The 27720-nt window shown below is 41.6% G+C and overlaps 1 protein-coding gene across 2 annotated transcripts in view; it reads right to left on the bottom strand.

Moving 5' to 3' along the window:
- Nucleotides 1-27720, bottom strand: part of DISP2 (dispatched RND transporter family member 2) — a 105220-nt gene that overhangs the window by 52341 nt on the left and 25159 nt on the right. Inside the window, exons 2-3 of one of the 2 annotated variants that reach the window (XM_082275405.1) lie at nt 7871-8314; nt 7-36 (exon numbers count right to left, since the gene is read on the bottom strand). In XM_082275405.1, the coding sequence (XP_082131531.1) occupies nt 7-36; nt 7871-8314 (474 nt within the window). The remainder of the gene's footprint in view (nt 1-6; nt 37-7870; nt 8315-27720) is intronic. The other variant, XM_082275406.1, reaches the window with a different exon arrangement.

Below are 27720 nucleotides of genomic sequence, written 5' to 3' on the forward strand. Positions count from 1 at the left end.
ACATACCTTTTAGGCATCCTAAATGCTTTATCGTGTCTTGCAAAATAAATAAACAGAAATTAATATGGGTCATGCCTGATATCAGCGAGTAGATAGAAAGAATTGAAAGAGCTAAGCAAGAGACAATTATGCATATTACCAAGAGAAGACATCAGAGCACATATCATAAACATTACAACTGATAAACATTTAAAACAGAAAAATAATCTTATATTTACAAACCCAATTCCAAAAAAAGTTGGGACACTGTACAAATTGTGAGTAAAAAAGGAATGGACTAATTTACAAAGCTCATAAACTTATATTTTATTCACAATATAATATAGATAACATATCAAATGTTGAAAGTGAGACATTTTGAAATGTCATGCCAAATATTGGCTCATTTTGGATTTCATGAGAGCTACACATTCCAAAAAAGTTGGCACAGGTAGCAATAAGAGGCCAGAAAATTTAAATGTACATATAAGAAACAGCTGGAGGACAAATTTGCAACTTATTAGGTCAATTGGCAACATGATTGGGTATAAAAAGAGCCTCTCAGAGTGGCAGTGTCTCTCAGAAGTCAAGATGGGCAGAGGATCACCAATTCCCCCAATGCTGTGGCGAAAAATAGTGGAGCAATATCAGAAATGATTTTCTCAGAGAAAAATTGCAAAGAGTTTGAAGTTATCATCTACAGTGCATAATATCATCCAAAGATTCAGAGAATCTGGAACAATCTCTGTGCGTAAGGGTCAAGGCCGGAAAACCATACTGGATGCCCGTGATCTTCGGGGCCCTTAAGACGGCACTGCATCACATACAGGAATGCTACTGTAATGGAAATCACAACATGGGCTCAGGAATACTTCCAGAAAACATTGTCGATGAACACAATCCACCGTGCCATTCGCCGTTGCCGGCTAAAACTCTATAGGCCAAAAAAGAAGCCATATCTAAACATGATCCAGAAGCGCAGGCATTTTCTCTGGGCCAAGGCTCATTTAAAATGGACTGTGGCAAAGTGGAAAACTGTTCTGTGGAGGGCAAATCAAAATTTGAAGTTCTTTTTGGAAAACTGGGACACCATGTCATTCGGACTAAAGAGGACAAGGACAACCCAAGTTGTTATCAGCGCTCAGTTCAAAAGCCTGCATCTCTGATGGTATGGGGTTGCATGAGTGCGTGTGGCATGGGCAGCTTACACATCTGGAAAGGCACCATCAATGCTGAAAGGTATATCCAAGTTCTAGAACAACATATGCTCCCATCCAGACGTCGTCTCTTTCAGGGAAGACCTTGCCTTTTCCAACATGACAATGCCAGACCACATACGGCATCAATCACAACATCATGGCTGCGTAGAAGGATCCGGGTACTGAAATGGCCAGCCTGCAGTCCAGATCTTTCACCCATAGAAAACATTTGGTGCATCATAAAGAGGAAGATGTGACAAAGAAGACCTAAGGCAGTTGAGGAACTAGAAGCCTGTATTAGACAAGAATGGGACAACATTCCTATTCCTAAACTTGAGCAACTTGTCTTCTCAGTCTCCAGGCTGTTACAAAAAGAAGAGGGGATGCCACACAGTGGTAAACATGGCCTTGTCCCAACTTTTTTGAGATGTGTTGATACCATGAAGTTTAAAATCAACTTATTTTTCCCTTAAAATTATACATTTTCTCAGTTTAAACATTTGATATGTCATCTATGTTGTATTCTGAAAAAATATTGAAATTTGAAAATTCCACATCATTGCATTCTGTTTTTATTCACAATTTGTACAGTGTCCCAACTTTTTTGGAATGGGGTTTGTACATTTTCCTCATTTTATCCATCAGCATACATAATACATAAAGAAGCAATTGCACAAGTAGATGCTTGAGGCTTTCTCTCTATACATATTTCACATGGGTAATTGTGAATCAAAACCTGTACTGCTTAGCTCACGCTATTTTCTGACCATACTGTATCTCACAAAAGTGAGTACACCCCTCACATTTTTGTAAATATTTTATTATACCTTTTCATGTGACAACACTGAAGAAATGACACTTTGCTACAATGTAAAGTAGTGAGTGTACAGCTTGTATAACAGTGTCAATTTGCTGCCCCCTCAAAATAACTCAACACACAGCCTTTAATGTCTAAACCGCTGGCAACAAAAGTAAGTACAACCCTAAGTCAAAATGTCCAAATTGGGCCCAAAGTGTCAAAATTTTGTGTGGCCACTATTATTTTACAGCACTGCCTCAACCCTCTTGGGCATGGAGTTCACCAGGCTTCATAGGTTGCCACTGGAGTCATCTTCCACTCCTCCATGGCGACATCATGGAGCTGGTGGATGTTAGAGACCTTGCGCTCCTCCACCTTCCGTTTGTGTATGCCCCACAGATGCTCAAAAGGGTTTAGGTCTGGGGACATGCTTGGCCAGTCCATCACCTTTACTCTCAGCATCTTTAGCAAGGCAGTGATCATCTTGGAGGTGTGTTTGGGGTTGTTATCATGTTGGAATACTCCGAAGGCAGGGGATCATGCTCTGCTTCAGTATGTCACAGTAAATGTTGGCATTCATGGTTCCCGCAATTAATTATAGCTCCCCAGTGCCGGCAGCACTCATGCAGCCCCAGACCATGACACTCCTACCACCATGCTTAACTGTAAGCAAGGCACACTTGTCTTTGTACTCCTCACCTGGTTGCGGCCACACACGCTTGACTCCATCTGAACCCAATAAGTTTATCTTGGTCTCATCATACCAGAGGACATGGTTCCAGTAATCCACGTCCTTAGTCTGCTTGTCTTCAGCAAACTGTTTGCGGGCTTTCTTGTGCATCATCTTTAGAAGAGGCTTCTTTCTTGGACGACAGCAATGCAGACCAATTTGATGCAGTGTGTGGTGCATTGTCTGAGCACTGACAGGATGACCCCCCCACCCCTTCAACCTCTGCAGCAATGCTGGCAGCACTCATACGTCTATTTCCCAAAGACAACCTCTGGATATGACCCTTATTATGTGCACTCAACTACTTTGGTCGACCATGGCGAGGCCTATTCTGAGTGGAACCTGTCCTGTTAAACCGCTGTATGGTCTTGGCCACCATGCTGCAGCTCAGTTTTGGGGTCTTGGCAAACTTCTTATAGCCTAGGCCATCTTTAAGTAGAGCAACAATTATTTTTTATAGATATTTAGAGAGTTATTTGACATGATTGTGCCATGTTGAACTTCCAGTGACCAGTTTGAGAGAATGAGAGCAATAACACCAAATTTAACACACTTGCTCACCATCCACATCTGAGACCTTGTAACACTAACGAGTTACATGACACCGGGGAGGGAAAATGGCTAATTGGGCCCAATTCGAATTTTAGACATTGACTGTGTGTTGAGTTATTTTGAGGGGACAGCAATTTTACCCTGTTATACAAGCTGTACACTCACTACTTTACATTGTAGCAAAGTGTCATTTCTTCAGTGTTGTCAAATAAAAAGATATAATAAAATATTTACAAAAATGTGAGGGGTGTACTCACTTTTGTGAGATACTGTAGCTATGCCCTGTGTTGCAGTCAATACATTCAAAAAACACAGTATTAATATTAAAACTCATGAACATCCCAAGAAACATTTGGAGGATCTCATGACATTTATAACATCTTCAAATGAATATTCTGTGTGCAAGTTCCCTGTGTTGGCAGAGCAGTAGCTATGGATACTATACAAGAGATCAGGAACTGCTCTCTGCATGATTGCAGGTTACATGATCACCACAATTAGCCAATCATGATAGCTCTAAAACAGAGTTTTCAATCACACTTCACACTCTATGTACAGTATGCCACTGTCTGTGGTACCAGGCATTTTTGACCATGCGATGACCATGATTAGCCAATGGTGATTAAAAGGAAAATATATTATTAGTTACAGTAATAAAGGTTCCCTCTGCAGCACTGATTCATCTTCCCTCTCCATGGCAGAGAAGATTAGCATGAAGGACAAAATTGTGATGAAATGATATATTTGTGACAGGAATACTCTGTATTCCAATTAGAGTGGCTGTAGCCTGTGAACACGTAGATATCTCAAAATGAATGCACAGTAATGTCTAATTTACTCATAAAGTAAGTGGCATTTCCTTTGCAATACTGAAGATATATACGGCTTTGCACAGCCAATGCCTGTTCTGTAACAAAAAGTGAACAGCCCAGTACACACATAAAATGCGGAATGCATTTGTGTTGGTTTGCTTGCCATACACTCTAATTCCATTCAGTGATAGTGCACTGAAAAGCATGCCAAGCACACCCCGGACCCTTGCAATGCATTTGGGGAGGTTTTAATGAAGATTCCTCCAAAAAGAACTGTTTAACAATGCATTGTGAAAGTTTTAGACAGTGCTTTACAAATGTCTCCTAAATATGTGCAAAATGGGCCAAAAACACATTTCAATGTCATTTACAAGTGTATACACGTGTCTTTGTAATGCTCATGTGAACTCACCCTAGGACAGTGGTGGTGAACCTTGGCACCCCAGATGTTTTGGAACTGCATTTCCCATGATGCTCAACTACACTGCAGAGGGCATGAGCATCATGGGAAATGTGGTTTCAAAACACCTGGGATGCCAAGGTTGGCCATCACTGCCATAGGACATCTACTTATCTTCCATTAGCTTGCATGTTACTGAGACCCATCATGTTCTTTCTCTCGGTTAAACTTTCGGTTAAATATGGTGCACTCAGTGTCACACTGTTATCTTTATTCTCATCTTTTCAGTAAAAATGGTAAAATATATATATTTTTTGTATCATCTCAAATGAATCTTGGAAGAAACAAAAGTAGAAGTACCACTATTGCACAGTACCTGCCGGGTTCACATATGTGCGGGTGTGGGTTTGTGCCTGGGGTCCAGGGTGTGTCTGTTTACCGGTTCAAGTGTGATTCAGGTTCACATTTTTGCCTGAATTTGCACCTGAACTGGAACCAAACACACACAGGACCCTTTTGCAATCCGTTCCGCAGCTGCCCTGGACCTGTGTGAACCAGCCTTATTGATAGCCAGTCACACTCACATGTCACACGGATTGGAACCACTTGTTGCATCAAAGTTGGACCAAAGTAGTGCAGGTAAAGGAAGGAAAAAGGAGCTGGCGCTCTGGGCTGCTATAGTGAGGTCGGTAGTGGCCAGTATATGAGGGACCAAACAATAATTATACATGCAGGTAGTGTGATAAGAACAATACATTTATATGCATGACATACCATAAGGAATATTCAAGTCCATCATAATAATAATGGGGCAGAATGTGCCAATGTGACCGGAATGTAAGTCCGCAACAAAGGGCTAGCTCCACAGCACAGGGAAGTCAGCTATGTGAAAAAGGCAAAGACAAACAAATGGAGCGCCTTAAAGTGCAGTAAGTTTTTATTCCAGTAAGCACACAAGATATATAAACTCACATGAAGTTTAAGGTAGTAGGCTCAATCTGGTGCCGGTGGTCCGTGGAGATGGTAGTGGGGTCCAGTGTCCGGGAAATAAGGAGATGACTGAAGCCGGTATAGGAAGACAGAGAAGCCGGCTGTAGTCTTCCAGAATCAGCTGATTTCCGCCTGCCAAGCTGGAACGCAGCGTGTGCCGTGTGACATCACCGAGACCAGGGGAATGACACAACGCGTTTCAGAGCATGCGCGCTCTTTTTTCAAGTGTTGATCAGCCGATTCCGGAAGACTACAGCCGGCTTCTCTGTCTTCCTATACCGGCTTCAGTCATCTCCTTATTTCCCGGACACTGGAGCCCACTACCATCTCCGCGGACCACCGGCACCAGATTGAGCCTACTACCTTTCACTTCATGTGAGTTTATATATCTTGTGTGCTTACTGGAAAAAAAACTTACTGCACTTAGAGGCGTTCCGTTTGTTTGTCAAAGTAGTGCAGGGACACAGATATAAATGATACTCATTAAAAATCATGGGGTATGACTTGCCATGCGACTTTGCAGTCCCAAGTCACAGAACAAGTGTGAAAGGGGCCTTAAGGTCTACTTTTCTCAACCGTGTCATAGTATCATTTTTTTTAGGGGGTAATTTTCATTACAAAGACAACATGTAGCCAAACAACTAACCACTGAATGCTGCAGCCTGAAAGCCCAAATACATGTACTAGGCTCAATGAGATGTAGAAAAAGCAGGTATACTATCTACATGGGGCGATCAATTAAAAAAGTCTATCTTTCTAGTAACGTAAAATGGATACCAATTTTGCAATACACCACTTGCAAAATATTTAATGACATCTACTTTTCTAGATACAATGATTTTACTAGAATGTTGAATCCATATCAAGTTAAAGCCATTTCACTTAGAACATGGTAAGAGAGAAAGTTTAACACCTTGAAAGCCTAAAAGATAACACCATTTCTTTTAAACGCTATACTACCATTATCATATATTTGATGTCATTGTAATCAGAACAAATCGAAGAAAATATTGCATGTAAATTATTTGAAATATTATTAATATAACATTTTGAAATGGTATGCATTTAAAAAGATAACACTGTTATTTTTAAAAACTATTTGCATGCTTGTAATAAAAATACATTCAGAGAATTTATTAAAACAATCAATAAAACAAAGTCTAATATGTACTAAACAGTAGTATGAATATTAATGTGGTAAGCTAAGCAGGAGGTCCAGATCAGGAAGGTTTTTAATCACCCCTGGATATGAAGGGATTAAAGTGGGATTAATTCCAAAACCAAAAATGTAATATATTACATTAGATGTGATGGCTGCATTAGTTTTCTTTCTCTCACACTGTTTTCACCTGGTGATCTAGCCAGTAACACACCTTCTGTAATAGAGTGCCTCTACTCTGGATAAATTAGTACACAGGCAACAGCAGTCTGCAGTATTGTAATTTTTGGGGGGGGGGGAGGGGAGTACTAGATATACTAGATATGCAGATTTAAATACACTAACAAACAGGGGAGGACTGGGCGAGGGGGCAGGGGGGAAATTGCCCCCGGGGCCGCTTTGATGTCCTGTAAAAATGCTGGCCTGCTTCTGCCATAGGCATGCCTAAAGGATTCCTGGTGAAGAGAAGTAAAACGTCCCCACTGCTGACCTACAGAGTGTAGGATGAAGACAAGGACAGAGTGCAGGCCTCCCCCTCCCCCCCCAGCTTGGATGGTGTAAACTGTGTCTGAGCAGAGGCCAGTTCCATGCCCTACTTGAGACTCTCCTCCTCTGGCCAGCCTCAACTGAGCTATCCCAGCTCCCCCCAACTGCCCCCTGCTTGCCAGGTCGGGAACACAGATTCAGCTAGTGAGTAGAGAGTACCTGAAGCAGAGCTTCAGCCTGGAATGGGGGTCAGGAGGAGGCCAGGAAGAGGAAGAGTGGGAGGAGGGCCGAGTCACCATGGGCCTCTGATTTGTACGAAAATTGCCAGTCAGCCCCTGCTAACAAATTGAAGCCAAATTCCAGCTCACACTGCAGTTACACAAGCAGCTACAGCAACAGTTTTTTTTCTGTTCGGATAAAGGTATTACATGAATAGATAAAAGCTGATCATCATTGTAAGCACCCCTGTCAGTGCTAAATGGTTTGTCTCAACACTCTTAACTGATACATTTTGCAGGAGAGCTTGTTCTTCTGAAAAACAACAGACTTACTGACCAGTTCACCAGAGGAAAATAGAAGAAAGAAAGCCTAAAAAAAACGAATGCAGCCATCACATCTAAGAATTGGTAAGCTGCAATAAAATATATGTTTGCTTTTGGGTTTAATACCGCTTTAGATAGCATTCGCAATATATAAATTGAGGATGATAATGCATGGACATGAATTAGACTGGAAGTGCAATTACAATTTTAAATTACAATTACCTTACAGTCACTACATGATGCTGCAATGGATGCCCCATCATCTGGTTACTAGACCACTGCTTCCATATACATCCTGCAGTATCATGTGAGGTGCTGGTAGGAGCGTTCACACTGGAGTGATGGGAGCACAATTTTCGTCTTTCTTCATGACTAGACAGTTCTGGTACTGCTGTGTAACTTAACTTGCGCTCTTGGTGATTGCAGTGACAACATTTTGAATGTTGATGTGCATCGCTTACATGAGGAGTCAACTGTCCATTGGACCTGCTCACTGCTGGTGGCTGACTGCATGTAGATGTAGACAGACGGTCTCGCACGCAGTTTGGTGACTTCTTTAGGAAACAATGGTGTACCTCCTGGAAAGATCCTTCATTGGTAGATCCATGCCCTTGCCTTGTATTCTCATTTTCAATATCTTGACTTTGTTCCCCATCTGCGTGATTCCTGGAAATATATTATATATTATAATTAAGCAATATTTCTTGTATTACCATGATATAAAAATTGACCTTTCTTTTCTTCATTCAAACTACGTTAGACTTTGTTTAGCTAAAACCTTTCACTACAAATAGATATTTTCATTTCATATCTGCAAATTCAACAGAAAAGAACTATAACTAGGCGTTCTTACTAATACTCAGAATTTCATCAGACATCCCTAGGAGAAAAATGCTATTAATCAGTTAGTATTATTGAAGACATTTATTGAAATGAAGTACAAAACTGCCATATACTGAAAAAGCCACATTTGTAAGGTTACGTAACTCCAAAGATCACTGTGCCATGTATACAATGCCAAAGAGAAATTTTACATGTCAAAGACTAAACATATCCTAATCCCCTATGTTCTTTATGTCAATGTTGGAAAGGTGAGAAAATGGGGGGGGGGGTTCAGTAAGGTGAAAACCTTCTTTGCTGCAGTGCCCCCCAGACCCCCCCCTTTTTCTTACCTGAGCCCATTCGTTTCAGTGCCGTGCACAAGCCCAGCAGCTCCAGCTCCAGCAGGACTCAGAAATGCGCCCGCACACATGCTCCCAGGGAAAGTGGCTTTCCGTGGGGGCACCTGATGACATGGAGGAGCCAGGAGTGCCCTAGGGGTAGCCTAGAAGAGGAGGACCAGGGCTGCTCTGTGCAAAACTCTTGCACAGAGCAGGTTAGTATAACATGTTTAATTATTTATTTTATTTTTAAAAAATCTGAACCTTTACAACCTCTTTAACTCTAGAATATTCTGATTAGGAATGAGCTTCGGGTTCACCACCACAATGGGTTCAAGGCAAATCAAACCAGTTTCAGATTTGCAAATCTGATGGACTTTTGTGCAGATTCGCCTGGGAGAACCCAAACCTCACCCCTACTGTAGATAATGACAGCATGAATTGCTTGGCTTTTGTTTCAGTGGCGGAATTTTGGTGTTTTTAATCCTATTGGGTTTTTTATATTTTCATTTTAAGTTGATGGGGTATTTCTTCTTGGAGTTGCTTTTTGCTTGCAGCGTGGCACTGCATCATTTGAATGTAAAAAAAAGAGCAAGATCAGGGTGCAACTAAACTACCCCACAAAATATCACTCACATTCACTATCCCCCAATCCCTACAGATAAAGTATAAGTCAGGCATACACCAGTTAGGCCTATTATCCCTAATTAAAACTGTCTTGCTACTGGCCAATTATACACTACCGTATCCTCAGCAGTATCTTACATAGTTACATAGTTAGTCAGGTTAAAAAAGTCCATCAAGCTCAACCAATAATTCTTAACCCTTGTAGTATAGCTCCAGGCTTTTCTCTTTGTATCTGGTAAATTTAGGTCTAGACTTTCATTTAAAATGGACCTGCTGCTGGCCAGTTTCATGTTACTGTATCATCTGTGGTCTCCTAATTCCTGTAGTAAAAACACCTACTAATGTGTTACCTGGTCAAGTGATAACCCTCATTATCCAATCATTGTGGTTTCATTGAAAGTTTATTGTTAAAGGAAAATATTCCCATTGTACCCTGCTGTGTACCTCCTCTTTCCTCACAATATACACAGCCAAGAAGAGAGAGGCAGACCCCTCACATTATATAAATCTGTGGAGACAGAAGAATACTCCCAATATTATATAAAGCTGCGAATTCAGAAGAAGACCCCCTATTATATATGTATAGCTGTGTATACAGCCCCCATATTATATACAATGGTGAATACAGAAGTACACCTCTAACACTTATATACAGCTGTGAGTGGAGATGTAGGCCTCCGCAACATTATATACAAATGTGGGGAAAGAAGTTAAACAGTTAAACAAATAATTAAAAAGTATTAAAGTTACTGCTGGTCCTGATCCTGATTGCCTATGAAAATATAAGGCTATATTTTAGTTTGATTAATTATTTTAATTGCTAACGCTGTGGACTAATGATAACTTTGCTGAGCAATTTTTCTTTTTTAATTAGGTTAATTGATTATTGTTAATATATGCGGAGCATGAAAAAAAAATAATTATACGTATTAAAATATATAATGTATCAAAATGATTTTCCACCAGGTTTATTTAACATAATAAATGATGTTTAAAAGTATACACCAAAAAATAATTATTGTATCCCAAAAATTTAACTGAAAATCATTTGGGTGGAAAATAGAATGTATTGTAGGATAATCTGATGCATACCAATTTGCATTATCTGATGCAGTTACAAAAGTTTTATTTACACATGAACAATAAGAGTTTAAATAATGTGATTAAGCACACAGTCAGTGTGTGAAACGCGTCTACCTTGTCACGATTGTCATATTTGGATGTCCAGTCAATAAACCTGGATTTTGACTCAACCTGGAGTGCTGCCAATTCCTTTTCTTTTATCAAGTTTTCACGGAGGCGAGCCGGGGCATGCACCTGTGTGAGTCATCAGGCAATTACACCACCTTGAGCAGTGACTCTTTGTCTGTTAAATAATGTGATGTTTTGGATTTTAAATTAAAGCTGATGGTTAGCTCAAATGTGTATAATATAGCAATAACCAACCAATGTGGGTCTACGGAACTAAACACAGTAAACAGAAATCAAATAAATAAGTGGGACAGTGAGGTTGGGGAGGTAAGAACTAGATCAGGCATGTCCAACCTGCGGCCCGGTACCGCAGGCAATGCGGCCCACTGCCCCCTGACAATTTTTTTTTTGCTGGGGAGGAAGAAAGTCAGATCGGGGGCACGGCCACAGCAGCTTCCAACTAACGGTAGGAAGAGGCTGCCTCAGAGGGGAGGGGAGCATGTGCAGTGTTTCTGACTCCTACCACCATGACCACTTCAAATCACTGAAGTGATCATGGTGGTTAGAGTGTTCCTTTATTATCTCTCAGAAGAAGTAAAACTCTGTATACTGATTCCACTTCATTTGATCATCCTCTAGTTTTGTTAAATTAGTGCGGGGGGGCGGCGGCATTTTATTACTTTATATGCGGCCTGAGAAAATTTCTCTACACTCAATGTGGCCCAGAGAAGCCAAAAGGTTGGACACCCATGAACTAGATGATGCAGGATGCCCTCCAGCCAGGGATTGAGGTGGGCTCTGTCTGATTTGCTTCATTCTGCAGAACCCTTATGCAAATTACTGAATATAAATTTTAAATACATGCTGTATATGGGAATTGTATCCCCACTAAAAGAGTTGTATTTCCACCTATCCAGTTTTGAGCTTTACACAACCCTGTCAAACAACACAGCTAATTTGGAGACCTGACCTTTTTGTGCTTCTGTAAAGGAATACAATGTAGTCAACTCCCTGTGACTGGACAGGGAAGAAGCAGCAAATCACCATACTGCTCACTCCTCATAGATATCAGCATCTTAGCGCATGTGCTTACAGCACACCTGATTGGCTCATAGTACTGTCCTTTCCACTGTCAGTTTGAGTGCCACCGTACAGGGGATTGCCACCTTTGGTTCACACTATTGTAGCCTTGTGGGCCTGTTTTCACCTATTTCATGGAGGAAAAACTTTCCTGCACCATTTTGAAAATGCAGTAGCCTAGAAATTGAGTGGTGCTATTGAACGATGTTCCCACACCTGCAAATGTGCTGGGTTTTTATGTTTGAATTTTTTTATGAAGAGTTTTAAAGCATTACAGGTAATCAAAAAAATTAAAAAAACATACATGTATTCTGTTCCAACAATATAGCAAAACACCCATATACCTAGAGCGAAACACAGCATGACGTTAAAGTATAACTACAGGTAAAACTTTTTTTTCGTTTTGCATAGTGTGGAGAGGGATTAGAACACTTAACGGTTATCTATTGCTGTCTGTGCCCCCGTTAAGGAGATTCACCCTGTTTGTCCTGTTTACCATCATCATTGAAAGCGAAAGTAAAAGAAAACTCCAAATTTTGGGTTGTCATAGAGGGGAACTCTTCCAATGGAAACACTAGTTTTGGTGACCTAGGGTCCCAGAGGAATTCCCTTAGCTTGCAGGGATTTCCTCTCACTTCCTGTTTGGCTATGGGACAGGAAGTGAAGGTAAATCTCCACAATGGGACAGAGATGGTGAAAAAAAATCTGACAGGTTATACCTTGGTCAATCCAAAATGAAAAAAAGTTTTGCTTATAGTTATACTTTAAGGTAAGAGTGGTAATTGCTTAGAAGCTATACGGGTAAAGTGCATTATCTAAATAAGCAATACATGCAATACTCTCTAGCTAAGTACAGCAGAAGAAACATTAGAAAATTTAAGAAATTCAGTAGGCAGAAGATCTAATAGAAATATCCATAGTATGTAAGGACACAATTGCATTAACATAGTTGGAAGCAAGTCGTTCTAGTACCTGATATAAAATAACATGGAGAGAATAAAAAAAAGCATATCAAAGAGAACAGGAAAAGAGAAAGAGAGAAAATGGAAAACAAAAAAAGAGTAAAAAAAAGATGGAAAGGAAAAGGATGGCTAGTACACATGGAAAGCACCCAAAACGACTAGATTCTCAAGTTGTCGCAATAACAAAGGAGTCAAAAGCAGGAGTATTTCTAAAATGGGACCAAACCGTCCACATGAGGTTGTAGGATTCAGACCTGTCATCATCCCATGCAATCATATGTTCCACTTAGTCTATCTGATTCACTTCCCAGGCCCATTCAACCAACAATGAGGATTCAGCAAGACGCCAGTGCCTAGCGATCACATAACGGGCTGCTGTAATAAAGTGTCTAATTAAGCCCTTTTATTTTGTTTATAAGAGCCTGGCAGCATGGATAACACTGTAATCTGGGGTTAATTTGGGAATTTATCCCCAACGAGTTTCTCATACAAGTGTAAGATTTTATCCGAAAATGGGAGAATTATCTGGCAAGTACCCCAAATATGTGTCATATTGGCAGGAAACCGTAAACAGTGCCAGTAAGTGTCTGGGATAGTGGGATCGTTTCTGTGCAGAAGCATGGGGCAGCGATGCCACCTAGATAAGATACGGTAATTAAGCTCTTGTGAGATAGACATCTTGTATGCAATTGCCAGTGTTTTGTCCCATTTCATATCATCTGACAAGACATGCAATTCCCGTTTCCATTTTGAAACAAATAGAGGTGGGTCCGGGCACGATTCCCTCAGCAAAATCTGATATATCAGAAATAATAAATGTTCAGGCTTAGAAGACTGAGATAATAGAGATTCAAAATCAGTGAAAGGCCGCGTCAGGGAGTCTATGAAGGACTGTGTTCCCAAATAGTGTTTCAGATGTGTGTATTCCAGCCATGCGCCAGGACTGGGACATGACGATAGTATCCCCGAAAGAGGAGGGAGAGTCCAGTGAGTATGAATGTTTTTTTTTTTTTTAAATTCCTGAACTTCTCTCTTAACATTTTTGGATCTGTCTGAAGCTTTTAAAGTCGGAGCTGGTGGCAAAATTTACATGTTTTGTAGAGGGGGCTCTCTCTTTAACCACTTAAGCCCCGGAGGATTTGGCTGCTAAAAGACCAGGGGGTACTTTGCGATTCGGCACTGCGTGACTTTAACGGACAATTGCGCGGTCGTGCGACGCTGTACCTAAACGAATTTGACGTCCTTTTTTTCCCACAAACAGAGCTTTCTTTTGGTGGTATTTGATCACCTGTGCGATTTTTTGATCACGCGCTATAAACAAAAAAAGAGCGTAAATTTTGCAAAAATAACAATATTTTTTACATTTTTTTATATAAAATTCCCAAAAAAAAAAGTAAAAATCAAAATTTTTTAACATTTTCGGCCAATTTGTTTTATGCTACATATGTTTGGTAAAAAAAATCACAAAAAGCGTATTTTGATTGGTTTGCGAAAAAGTTATCGCGTTTACTAACAAAGGGAAAGATTTTTGTCATTTTTGTTGTTTTTTTTTTAACGCGTAATGGCAGCGATCTGCGATTTTTTTTGCGGTACTGCGACATTGCGGCGGACAGATCGGACCCTTGACTGACATTTTTGACACTTTTGGGGTTACCAGTGACATTTCTACAGTAATCAGTGCTATATATATGCACTGTTACTGTAAAAATACACTGGCAGTGAAGGGGTTAACTTTATTTGAGAGGGAGGGGCTGTGTGTGTCCCTAGGGGCGTGATTCTAACTGTGATTGGCTGTGGCTTGAGGTGTAGTTACACTGATCAACGGTTCTACATAGTAGAACAGTATGATCAGTGTCTCTACACAGGGAGAACTGACAGGCAGCTTGTTTACACAAGCTGCCTGCCTTTTTCCCTCTCCCCCGACGATCGCAGAGTGACCGGCGGTCACACGCGCGGGGGGGTGCATGACCGCGCGGGAGCGGGAGCGCGCCGCCGGCAGCGCGCGCTCGCTCCCCAGACCCTCCCAGGCTACTGACGTACCGATACGTCACTCTGCCTGTGAGGGGCTGACCGCCGCAGTATATGTTCGTGCGGCGGTCGGCAAGCGGTTAAGGGGGGATATGATCAGCATGTATAAATACATAAGGAGTCCATATAGTGTTAAGTTGTTCACTTTATGGTCAACACAGAGGACAAGGGGGCACTCTTTACGTCTAGAGGAAAACAGATTTTGTCTACAAATACAGAAAGGTTTCTTCACCATAAGAGCTGTGAAAATGTGAAATAGACTCCCTCCAGAGGTGGTTCTGGTTAGCTCACTAGATTGCTTTAAAAAAGGTCTGGATTGTTTCCTGGGTGTATTTAATATACAGTAAGTGGGTACTAAAATTTTTTTTTTAGGTAAAGTTGATCCAGGGAATATCCGATTGCCTCTCGGGGGATCAGGAAGGATTTTTTTCCCCTGCTGTAGCAAATTGGATCATGCTTTGCTGGGTTTTTTGGCCTTCCTCTGGATCAACTGCGGGTATAGGATTGTGTATATGGGATTGTATGGTTGGGTTTTCAATACTGGTGTTTTTTTTTTTTGTTTGTTTTTTTTTGTTGGTTGAACCAGATGGACTTGTGTCTTTTTTCAACCTGACTAACTATGTAACTATGTATGTAACAAACTTTGTTGCAGATTCCTACCTTTTGTTATTCTGAAGAAATCATTTTGTTCCTCTGTGCTGAGTGAGACCCCGTTCACACTGGGGCGACCTGTCAGGCGACCAGGTCGCCGTAGGTCGCCTGGCATAGAGAAGCTGTGGACCGGTTCTAATAGGAGCGACACAAGTCGCTCCGACTTAGAAAAAGGGTCCGGAGCTTCTTTGGGGCGACCTGGAGCGACCTGCATTGACTTCAATGTTATGAAGTCCGTGCCGGCCGCTCCGAGGTCACGGTGCGAGCTGCGCGCCACGACCTGTGAGGTCGCCCCGGGAAGTCGGATCGCCCAAGTGTGAACGGGGCCTGAGTCTAGTGAGAGTGATTTCATAAATATCTATCAGCTGTGGCACCTGCAGGGCTCTAATCAGGAAAGCTGCGGGGCCTGCATCCCTTTAGACGTGTTCCTATTGGGAGTATCTCACCAAAAATGACATTTTTGTTGCAGGGGATGCCTAAAATCTGACTTGTATCTTATGCAGACTTCTGAAAAATTGGTGAGCCAATCACACAAGCAGGAAATTATGTATCTGGGCTGTGGTCAGTACACATTCTGTGTACAGACCAGCTCCTGGTAGCCATATTGCATTGCATTTCCAGAAAAATACAACAGCAGCAGATTGAAAAGTAAAGGTAATTTTTTAATAACATTCAATTACAATATGATTTGTGTCACAATTGTATGCACTATATTGTTTTTTTTTCTTTATTAGCTATTTTTTATCTGAAGTTTTCCCAGACAGTGAATACAAGAAAACCCATGTATAGCACACATACTTCTACATTATTTACACATACTTTTGTGGCAAATTTCCAAACCCTACCCGGTTATACTGTAATATGAGTTTCTCTCAGCAGTTTGCAATTAGAACTTGCCAAAACTGATACAAATAATCCAGTGACTGATTCCTTGGAACAAGTAATTTCATGTTTGAGTTCTGCACTAATTAGCAATAATAATAATTGAACTTGAATTTCACTGCTCACTTTAATTAAAATGTTCCTGTCTTTTGCCATAGGGAAAAGAAGCAAGGCTCTTATAGCATGCCACGTTGGTTCAATTTGCTAATCTGCAAGCTCTCTGGAAGGTTGTGATGAGATAGCTTAGTGCTTGGGGTCTGCATGTGCCCAATAATGAACTGAGTAAATGGATTTCCAGGGAACTAGACAAACCCAGAAGAAAATGTAATCTTGTCCTTGTGTTCTATCCTTGATCACAACAGCTCACTTTAATAAAAGAAGTAAAATCTTAGATTTATTGGTTTCAATCCTTTAAGAAACATATTGCAACATCTGTTTCTCTCCAGAGAAAGTACATTGTTTAACTCAATAGGTGAATATTAATCCTACGGTACAAACTATTGTTTTATAGTGGTGCATATTCTTGTAATTGTAACTGTATGAACGGGACGAGGATCATTTGATAAAGGCAAAAAATACATTTGCATTTCTAAGTTGTAATTTGTCACACTAATGCGATGCAATTTTCATGCAATTTCCAGTGTGACTATATAGTGCGACTTGCTTGTGACTTTGATCCAACTTTGTTATTAATTTACTCACAGAAGTCGCATCAGCATTAGATAAGAAGCAATTCCTTTGAGACTTTGATAAGAACAGTGGTTTTCTTTTTATCCCTCACCTCTCCTCCCAGGTCAACCTTGCTGCCTAAAAACTTGTTTTTTTGCACACATGAAGAGAATGGAATGTGCTTGGAGATTTCTGTGAGTTAACAAAGAAGTCTATAGGGCTAAAATGGTACTGGAGTTGCACAACAGTAGTACAGCCACTTTTTCCAAAATTGCACGGTGCTGAGTTGCAATAATTTGGATTGGTGCCATTAAAAACAATGTGATTTCCTTTGTCATGCAATTCTCTGTGGAGCAAGCCGCATGAACAGGGGTTTCTCCCTCCAGGTCACTGCAAGCAATCAGAGGAGATGAACCAGTTAAATTGGTTCTACAGGCAGACGCGCCTGCCCCGGAAGTGACGAGCGGGGCCGGTGCAGGGCATTCTGGGAGCGAAGAGGACACGGAAGAGGACACCGAAGAGGACGCTCCGGCTTCAGCTGCCCACACCTGAGATGGCAGCGCTGGACAAGACATTTTCAAGGTAAGTATTTCTTCTAAAAGGTAAGTGCAATCTGGGACAGTTCAGAGGCTATCCATTATGAAATGCACTAGCCCTGACGGTACCGGGGGTATTTTTATTGAAAAAACGTTTCCGAGGCCGGAACTCCGCTTTAAAGGCAGTTGAATGGCCACTTGGCCAGCTATATTGCATTCAGAACAGCATCATGATATATTTCCTTGTCATAGGAAGAGTTCTGGGATCAGTGGACTGATTTGAGCAATGTCTAGACGAAATGATATTTAAAACAGAGACACACCTACCTTCTTTTGATTAAAACTGGTTTGTTGGCTATTTTTCACATGTCTCACCTAATCTCCACTTAGGGCCAGAAAGAAGGACTAACATCGGCACGATTATATTAGTGCTTTGAAAATAATCTTGTACTTCATGGAAAGCATGATAAAAGCATATACAGTAGCTAGTATAATTCTTTTCACAGTTGTATTATGCAATGCTATATATATGCAGGTTTTTCTTATTTTTTTATTAATTCTTCAGTTTCCTTACATAATAAAAGGAACAAGGCATCTGCAGCTAAAGGGCAGAATAAAAACTTCTCTAATATTTGTCACTCTAGAGCAGTCTGGGTTGCTCCTCCTGAATGTCTTTGAAAGATAGGCTCTCAAGTGACAGTTCCTAGGCTTACAGATGCTGAAGCAACAGGCAATGTGCTGTAGGATGTGGCTGAAAGGCTTTTTTTTTTGGACCATCAGCCACTACAATGGAATGAGAGATACCACAAGGAAAGAAATGGGTAAGCAGCCTATGCTCTTTGTATGTTGGCAAAGCTGATAGTATACATGTTTAAGTTTTCAGACAGCTTCTCTTTAACCACTAGTCTACCGCGCAAATTTTACTTTAAAAAATAAATAAAAATTTGCATTTACTAGAAATTGATAGAAATGACTGTAAACCCAACAAAAAAATTTTTTTGATGTCGCACAATATGACGATACAAGCTCTTATGTGATATGAGCAGGTGATAGGTACTCTTTATGGACCCCCAATGTCTCCCAGCTCTCCAATGCAGCTATTCCAGCACAGATTGGCTATACTAGATGTTCCCCTGTTTGCACACACTGGGGAAGTAATTTCCTGCACACGCTTCATTAGCCCCCATAACAGGGTAGAAAAGATCGCTTTTAGGGTCCTTTCCCACGGGCTTTCTGCCCGACAGACTCTGTTTTGCTCAGCGGGGATCGAGCCATCAATCCCCGCTGAGCAGATGGATGACAGGTCTGTCTCCGCTTACTTTGTGGAGACAGACCTGTCCAATCCCCGCTCTCCTCAATGGGAGATCGGATGAAAACGGACCGCCTGTCTGTTTTCATCCGATCCTATCCGATACTCCAGACAGATGGAAAATAGGGTTTCAATCCATCTGAATTTCATGAACAGGATTGGATCGGATAGCAGCAGGTGTAAGCGGACATGTCACTGCTGCATGGAGTATCCGATCAGGTCCATCTGAAAAACTGACAAGCGGACCTGATCGGAAAGCTCGTGTGAAAGGGGCCTTATCAGAAATTCCTTGTGTGAGTGAGAGATATAGAATTGTTTTTGCCTAAAAATAGCAGCTGGTCTACATTGGCCCATATGAGCAAGACAAATACTTTTTCCGTTTAATCTCCATAAGTCATTTTCAAGAGTTGGAAAAGGTTGTGCGTGTAAGGTACTCACAAGATGCTGAGGGCTCAATGCTTCAGGGGCCCTTTGGGGAAGCAACAGTCTACAGATGGTTATTTACTGATTGAAAATTTGCCAAATTTTGATCAGCACGTGGCAGTCTACACTCAACAGTTTGATCAACTTTTGTTGAAAGGAAATGTTGGAAAACTTTTCTTGATCAGTGAATGCAACTAATCCACTGCAGATGCAGCTTTCAGAATACAATTTTCTGGTGAGGCAAAATCCTTCATCTACCTTATATGGCCTCCTTCCACAGTGTATGGCCAGCTTCAGCCTCAATTCCTCAGAGTTTAGACCTAGATCAGAGCTCTTTAGGAGTCCAGGGGGACCTTATAGTATGTTTATTGGGGTCAACTATACCACATGATGTGAGATAGATAATTTATCTGGGGAAAGAGGTCATGTGAGTAGAAGGATGTAGCAGGTAGTGGGGGCAATGTTCTGAAATGTTGCCCCTCAAAATGTTCTAGGCATTAAAATACATTAGCTGGGTAACATACTTCCAAGTGTATGGACACGTGTGGGAAACATTTATTTTATTTGTGCTACCCAATATTATCTACACAGGAACCCTATAAAGTCAATTTCCACCAACGGCTGCTGAAAGGTAACAGATTTGACTACCGGATGGAACAGAAAAGCCTATAAGCCTGTTTAAAATGCCTGGCCACAGATCATTTCCTTGGCTCATTAGGCCAGATATGCTTGAATATTGTAATTAGAATCCTTCCTCTGTGCACAGATAAAAATAACTCACATGAACAGGGAGATGTTATGCACTGATTTGGATGTTTAATTACCAGTCTGATTCATTACAGGGATCTGCTGTTCATTGTATGCGAAAGAACATAGAAACCGATTATTTTACAAATACAAATCCTTTTCTATTTTCCTTTTCCATTTGATTGAAACTCTTGAGCCTCGGTTCACATTACTGCGGCTGCGGCGTTCGCATGTAATGTCGGAGCGCACTGCTCCTTCATTACATGCGATCGGCTGTGCGGTGCGAGTTTAGCCATACACTTTGTATGGCTAAATTCGCACCGCACCCGCAGCAAACACGCACAGGACCCTTTTTGGCAGCCGCATCAGGATCGGATCGCACAGCGGTTCACACTTGTGCGATCCGATCCTGTGCGAACTGCACGATCGCACTGCGATATGCGATCAAACTGGGGGTGTCGTTAAGATTACATTGACACCCCCAGCGTATCGCATATGGCAGTGTGAACTGCCGGGGGTGCGTTTGCTATGCGGGAACAGGCTGCGGATTCGCAGCCTTCCCGCATCGCATAAGTTTGAAGCGGGGCTGAAGCTCTCACTTTCTTTTTTTGTTGATATCCATGAATATCTATGGATATTCTTGTAGAAGGGAATATTTGATGTAAATATTCGTGTGTGTGCTAATGTCTTTTGAATATACGTTAAGTGACATATATGCACAATGCCAACATCCCTAAGGCCCCTATCACACACGGTAGTCCATCGGGGGACTCAATTTTTCTGAGCGGGGGATCGATCCGCTGTGTGCGGAGACAGAGCTGTCAGGTCCCCATTCTTCTCTATGGGGGAATCGGATGAGAACAGACCGTCTGTCCGTTCTCATCCGATCCGCCAGACAGATGCAAAATACTGTTTCCATCCGTCCGAATTTGACGGATCGGATGTCAGCGGACATGTCTCCGCTGATATCCGATGCCCCATAGAGATGCATGGGGCATCCGTTCAGATCCACCTGAAAAACAGACAGGCGGATCTGAATGGTCCGCTTGTGTGAAAGGGGCCTTAGGAAGATAAAATAGTTACATTTGAAAAATAGGACTTTTTAAGCATGCCAGTTCAAACACAACTTTTTAGTTAAAAAATCCACATAATTTTTATTTTTTACATTGCAACGTGCTTGTGAAAAAAATGACTGGCTGAAATATCTCTGTGTCTTCCTCCCTAATTTTCTCTTTGTTTATAAAGCCAATGTCTGCCCTTGTTAGAACTCATCCCTAGATTAACGGTATCACAGGCACATAAAATAGGTCTGTTTGCAGATGATGTGATTCTTACCCTCTCCGACCCGCAGTCCTCTCTAAAAGCAATAGATTCTGTTTTGGATAAATTCAGCAGTGTCTTATTATAAACTCAATGTCTCTAAATCATCTGCTCTCCTGATAGGTATAACTGAGAGAGCTTTGCGAGAACTGAAATGATCCTTTCAATATCAATGGGTGACAAATAAACTCTTGTACTTAGGTACCTAAGAAGGTAATTGTAAAAGATTTCTCCCACATAGGGAAATTCATACTCTCTTGGATAGGGAGAGTAGCAGCGTTTAAAATGCTAGCCCTACCCAAACTGTTGTATTGTTTTCGCACAGTACCTATACAAGCTCCCAGAAGCTCTTTCTGTGCCATGGATACAGCCATTCGGCGCTTTATATGGCAAGGAAAAAAGACTCGCAGAGTGTACTCTATTGCACAAATCCAGAGGTGGAGTAAAACTTCCAATGCTCCACAATTACTATTATTCCGCCCTGCTAGTTAGATCAAATCAAAGCCTAGTTTCAGCCTTCAGATAAACACTGGGTGAATATAGAACGAGTTATGACCTACAATCATTATTTCTGGCAGGAGCTATTTCCACACCTAGCACTAACATCCCACTCCCCTCTATTTTAGCCTCTGTGGAGGTGTGGGAGTTTATTTTAAATCACACTAACCCTAAACACCCACGTGTAACCTTAGATATTCACTTAAGAGCTTACGAGCATCTCTTACCCTTATTAAACGTCTCATCGTGGCTGAGAAAGGGACTTACCACCTACAAAGATCTTATGGAGCAAACAGTAGGTACCCTTGCCTAGTCCTACCTATAACTCCGCAATTTTCATCATATACACCCTTCCTCAAGCACTGACATAGACTCCAAAATCCGGAAATACTTAAATGAGTAGAATCCTAGCAGAGAAGGCATCTCCTAGTTCTACGACTACCTCCAACAGTCAGAACCTTTCACAAACTTTCCACAGATGCTTAGCTGGGAAAGGGATTTTTCCAGATCCTTCTCATTAAAGGAATGGCAATATGCATTAGCTAATAACATAATTGTATTCCATTGCATAAATCATTGGGATAATGCTCTAAAAATCCTTTATAGAAGCTATCTCACGCCATATAAATGGCATTCTTATTAGAGTTGGGTGAAAAGTACAGCCTAAGCATGAGTTTGGGCCGAACATTGGCTGTTCGCCCATTCGACGTAATCCTGAATTATCAGGGCGTTCGACCGATTGTTCGGCCCGCCGAATGACCACAATGCACTGCACCGTCGCACAGTGCATTGGAAGCAGTATATATCAGTCCATTACTGTACGTTTAATGCAGTATATATCCGTGCGTTACCGCATGTTTAACACACTATACATCAGTGTGTTACTGTACGTTTAATGCAGTATATATCCAGGCGTTACTGCATGTTTAAGCAGTAAATAGCAGTGCATTACAGCACGTATAAGGCAATATATATTAACGTTTGCTACTACATGTTTAACGCAGTATACATCCCTGCCTTACTGTATGTTTAACGTAGTATATATCCGTGTGTTACTGCATGTTTAACGCAGTATATTTCAGTGTCTTACTGTGCCTTTATCGCTCTATATTTGAGTGTGTTACTGCACGTTTAACGTAGCATATTTCAGTGGGTTAGTGCACGTTTACCATAGTATATTGCAGTGCGTCAGTGCAGTTTTACTGCAGTATATTGTAGTGTGTCAGTGGAGTGTGTCTGTGTAGTACTCAAGGTAAAGTGCACCAAACACCACTTTTCTACTGATTAAAGTGCATGAAGGTATGAGTACTTTATATATGAAGACACTGTATCAGTGCGTTACTGCACGCTTAATACAGTATATATCCGTGCATTACTGGATATTTAATGCAGTATATATTAGTGCATCACTGCACGTTTAAGGTGGAAAAATCAGTGCATTACTGCATGTTTATTGCAATATAAATTTCCGTCTGCTACTGGACATTTACCGCAGTATATATTTGTGCATAACTGCATGTTTAACGCAGTATATTTGAGTGCGTTACTGCATATTTAACACAGCATATTTCAGTGCATTAGTGCATGTTTACCACAGTATATTGCAGTGCGTCAGTGTAGTTTTACTGCAGTATATTGTAGTGTATCAGTGGAGTGTGTCTGTGTAGTTCTCAAGGTAAAGTGCTTCAAACACCACTTTTCATTAAATAAAGTGCATCCACGCACACATTTCAACATCTTTATTACATTTTGTTAAACAGTCCCCCCCCCCCCCCCATCATTTCTGGGAGGCTGTAAAATATAGAATAAATCTAATATTTTAGTATCTTTAGGCGTTTCTGGACAATTAGCATTGATAGCCAGACTGACTTAAAAACAAAGTGTGAATTTATTCAATCACACAAAATGGCATCAACAATACAATGTAAAAGGTATAACAGTTCAGTTCAGTGTAGGTAAAAATATAAGAAATAAAAATAATACTTCTGAAAAATGTGTCCAGCTTGAAATCATGGCTGTATAGACATGTGTGTGTTCCTCTAAGTCCTTCAGTGTAATTTTCAAGTACAGGCAGAAGCAGGAAATGACGTCTCTAGGATTTCAGAGAACAAACACCTGATTAAGTTGTCAAAAAGTCTATGTATAGTTTTGTGGAGAGGAAGTGATGTGTGTGTGATCTTCCCTAGTCTGTGTATCTGTGTGTCCTCCTCAAATCTCAATCTCGTGGCAATTTATCTTACATGTAGACGTCATATTCTCAACACTCCAAACCTTGTATGGCATACATAATTTCTGCTAACTTCAGTTATTCTATACAAGAGGAGGTACTAAACTCATAAAGTCATATATGGACTTTGATTGACAAGCCCACATGTAACACTCTATTCTTGTAACGTCTAATGTGGCTGATGTCATGTTACACCATCTAACCATCATTTATCTTACACAAAAGTAACACATATAACCAACTTATACAACTTGTATAACATTAAGTAAATACATACAAATATGATTAATTATGACTGGGATTACACTAATCCTAACTAACATTATTTAAACTAATATATGTATTATTCCTAGTATTACATGGATCATGCCTATTCTTGGCTTCCATGATATTCTATACCAGATACCTTATATGTCATCTCCCAACTAGCTACAGTGCCTTGCGAAAGTATTCGGCCCCCTTGAACTTTTCGACCTTTTGCCACATTTCAGGCTTCAAACATAAAGATATAAAACTGTATTTTTTTGTGAAGAATCAACAAGTGGGACACAATCATGAAGTGGAACGAAATTTATTGGATATTTCAAACTTTTTTAAGTAGTATACCCGTCTGGACCAGGACTTTTCCCAGTCTGAGAATTTTTTAGGGCTTCACTTATGTCCTTTTGGGAAATTGGCGTCTCTAATGCTGATAATTTGTTAGCTGCTACTTTGAGCAATTCTGATTCCTTTATATATTTTTGTATCTGTTGTTTCTATGTTGTTCTACTTCATGTGTTTCCTTTTGACGTACGGTGAATAAAGTATTATAATAATTTTGAAATTTTGAAATGCTTTAGCTCTTTCTGTAGTTGAGTGAACCATCTCTCCATTATTGTGTTTTATTTTTTCTAGTAGCTGTTTGATTTTTTACTCTTTAATAATCTTGCTAAATATTTTCCTGGTTTTGTTTCCCCATTTATATCTTTCCCTATTGAAGCTTCGTCTCTTCTAGTCTCTTCCTCCAAAAACTCCCTCAGTTTATCTTTTTTTAATACTAATGCTTTTTGTATCTCGCCCTCCATGTTCTTTTTATGCTTCTCTTCTAGCTCATGTATCTCTATTATTAATCTATTTATACATGTAGTTCTTTCCTTTTTTTTCCTGGAGCCTATTGATATAAACATTCCTCTGATGTATACCTTATGAGCCTCCCATACCGTGGGTGTGGAGATATCTGTGGTTTTCTCAAAAGGAAATATTGGTCCAATTCTTTTTCTACCCTTCTTCCCGGAGGGTAGGGATGATATATTTAGTTCACAGCACACTGGGTACCTCTGCTAGAACTCGGAAGGATGCAGGACAGGGCTCAGTGCTGCATCTTGTTGTGCCGCCACATCTCCCTACAGCTAGTGGTGATGACGTGGGATTTGTCAGCTCCACCCCCTCCTCCTCCTCCTTCATGTCCTTCTCTGCTGAATTGTCCCTTGAACTACAAGTACCCCCTACGCGATCACCCTTAGTCAGGGAAAATTGACACATGTGCCATGCCTGGCACATGTCCTCAATTTGGTGGTAGAGAGTTTTTAACCAGGTACCCAGGGTTGGAAGATCTGCGGAAGCAGGCCAGAAGAGTCTGTAGCCATTTCAGGAGGTCATACACAACCAGTGCTCGGCTGGATGAAATTCAGTAAGAATTCCACCTGCCCATAAAGCGCCTGATTTGTGACATGCCCACCAGGTGGAACTTGACTTTGGCAATGCTGCAGCGGCTGCAGATGCAGCAGAGGACCATCAACGAGTACCTGTGTGAGTATGGCACATCGACAGGCTCAGGCCAACTTAGCTTTTTTCCCCTAGCCAATGGCTGTTAATAAAGGTTGCATGCACAGTACTGTTATCATTTAAGGATGGTGAGCGGTGACAATGCGTGTATCAGTGACACAATCCCTGTTGTGTTCCTGCTGGAGCAGACTTTGCGTGACATTATGGACGAGGCACTCGAGGCAGAGCAGCGGGAGGAAGAGGAGGACTTCCTTTCCTCTCAAGGCCCACTTTATGCAGACACCATTTTTCCTACGCCACAGAACACACAAGAGGAGAGGGAGGAGGAGGTCTCTGTCTGCTTTGAAGGCATTGAAGCAGAGCAAGACATATGTCAACCCCTAACAGGTGGTTTGATATCCCCAGAACCCTTGGCAGTAGTACGTGGTTGGGAGGAGGCAGTTCTAGAAACTGTAATCCTCAGTGACCCCGGAGGGTCTGCTTCTCATGCCTCCGAAAAACTGTAGTGCATGGGCTTCCTCATTCTTCAAAGCCTGCGAAAGGACCCACACTCTTGGTGGGCAACACTCCTTTACCCCAGTTACAAGGGGAAAGTCTTGGAACTCCTCCCGTCCCCTGTCAGGGTGCCAGAAAACCAGACCACACGAAGATGCAAGCAAAATAAAGCAGTTTATTAGAGCAACAACAATAAATGCACAGCAAGAGAGACGAGTGAAATCAGGAACAGCCAGGATCGAGTCCGGAAGTGGGTAGTCATCCGACCCGGGGTCGAGTTCAGACGCAGGTAGTCAGCCGATGCAGGGTCGTCTGCTGATGCGGGGCCGTAAGCCGATGCCAGATGGAGAGCCAGAAAAGTTGTCAGCCAAGCCAGGTCATGCATGGAGGAACATGGAGAACAAAAGTCTGCTAGCAGTGATGTACCGTGGAGCACAAACACAAGGGCAAGGACCGCAAGTCATCAGGTAATATAAATAGTCAGGTGTGCAACATCATCACTGAGCAATGCCTAGGCAGCAGGCAAGTGATGATGCAGAGTTTATAGGAGACAGCAGTCTGCACATGTCCAAGATGGCTGCCAACAGGAAGGCAAGGTACGACCTTGACATCCACACAGAGGGAGCAAAAGATGAAAAGAGGAGTTTATGTAACACCTTTCCCAACTCTGGTAGGTTACAGTCTATTGGAAAACGTTGTTTTGAGGCTTCTGTTGGTCAAGAGAGAAGCGGAGGAGAAGTGGGCAGCCTCAGTAATGTCTTTTGGCACCCAGGGTTGTCAGCTTTCAAATTCCATCAGCAGCATCTTCATCATATGATGGGAGATTATCTAGCGGCGAAAACAGATATGGAGAGCTTTCCAGTTGACGATCCACTGAGTTACTGGGTGATGAGAATAGACCACTGGCCAGAATTTGCCCAGTATGCAATAGAGCTGCTGGGCTGCCCTGCATCCAGCCTGCTTTCCAAATGGGCATTCAGTGCTCCTGGAGGTTTTGTGGCAAATAAGAGAGCGCGTCTCTCCATAGACTACGTGGGCTGGCTGCCATTTATCACAATGAATCAGTCCTGGATTAGCAGCAAATATCAAGCCGCTGATGCCGATGTTGCTGATTAAATGCTTTTTGGATCTGGAATCTCTTAAAGCGGAGTTCCGGGCACAAAAACGATATTTTTTTTTTGTGCCCCTCCGCTAGGTATGCCTCACCTGAAAAGGAATTGGATAGTTATTTTTTTTTTTTTTTGTTTACTTACCTTGCAATTGAAGATCGAAGATACTCACCTCAGAGTACTTCCTCCCTCGGAGCCGCGGCTCACCCCGTCACTTCCTGTCTCGCTATGATTCCTGGGAGCTGAACGTCACAGCTCCCAGGAATCAATGTGACGGCACCGGCCCCGCTCGTCATTTCCGGGCGACGCCGCATTCCCCTGCTAAACAGCTTCTGGGCATGGATCGAAGAGGGGCCGGTGCAGGCGCATTCTGGGACAAGAAGACGCAGAAGAA

The sequence above is a fragment of the Pelophylax lessonae genome (genome assembly GCF_965119305.1).
Source record: "Pelophylax lessonae genome assembly, chromosome: 13".
NCBI lineage: Eukaryota > Metazoa > Chordata > Amphibia > Anura > Ranidae > Pelophylax > Pelophylax lessonae.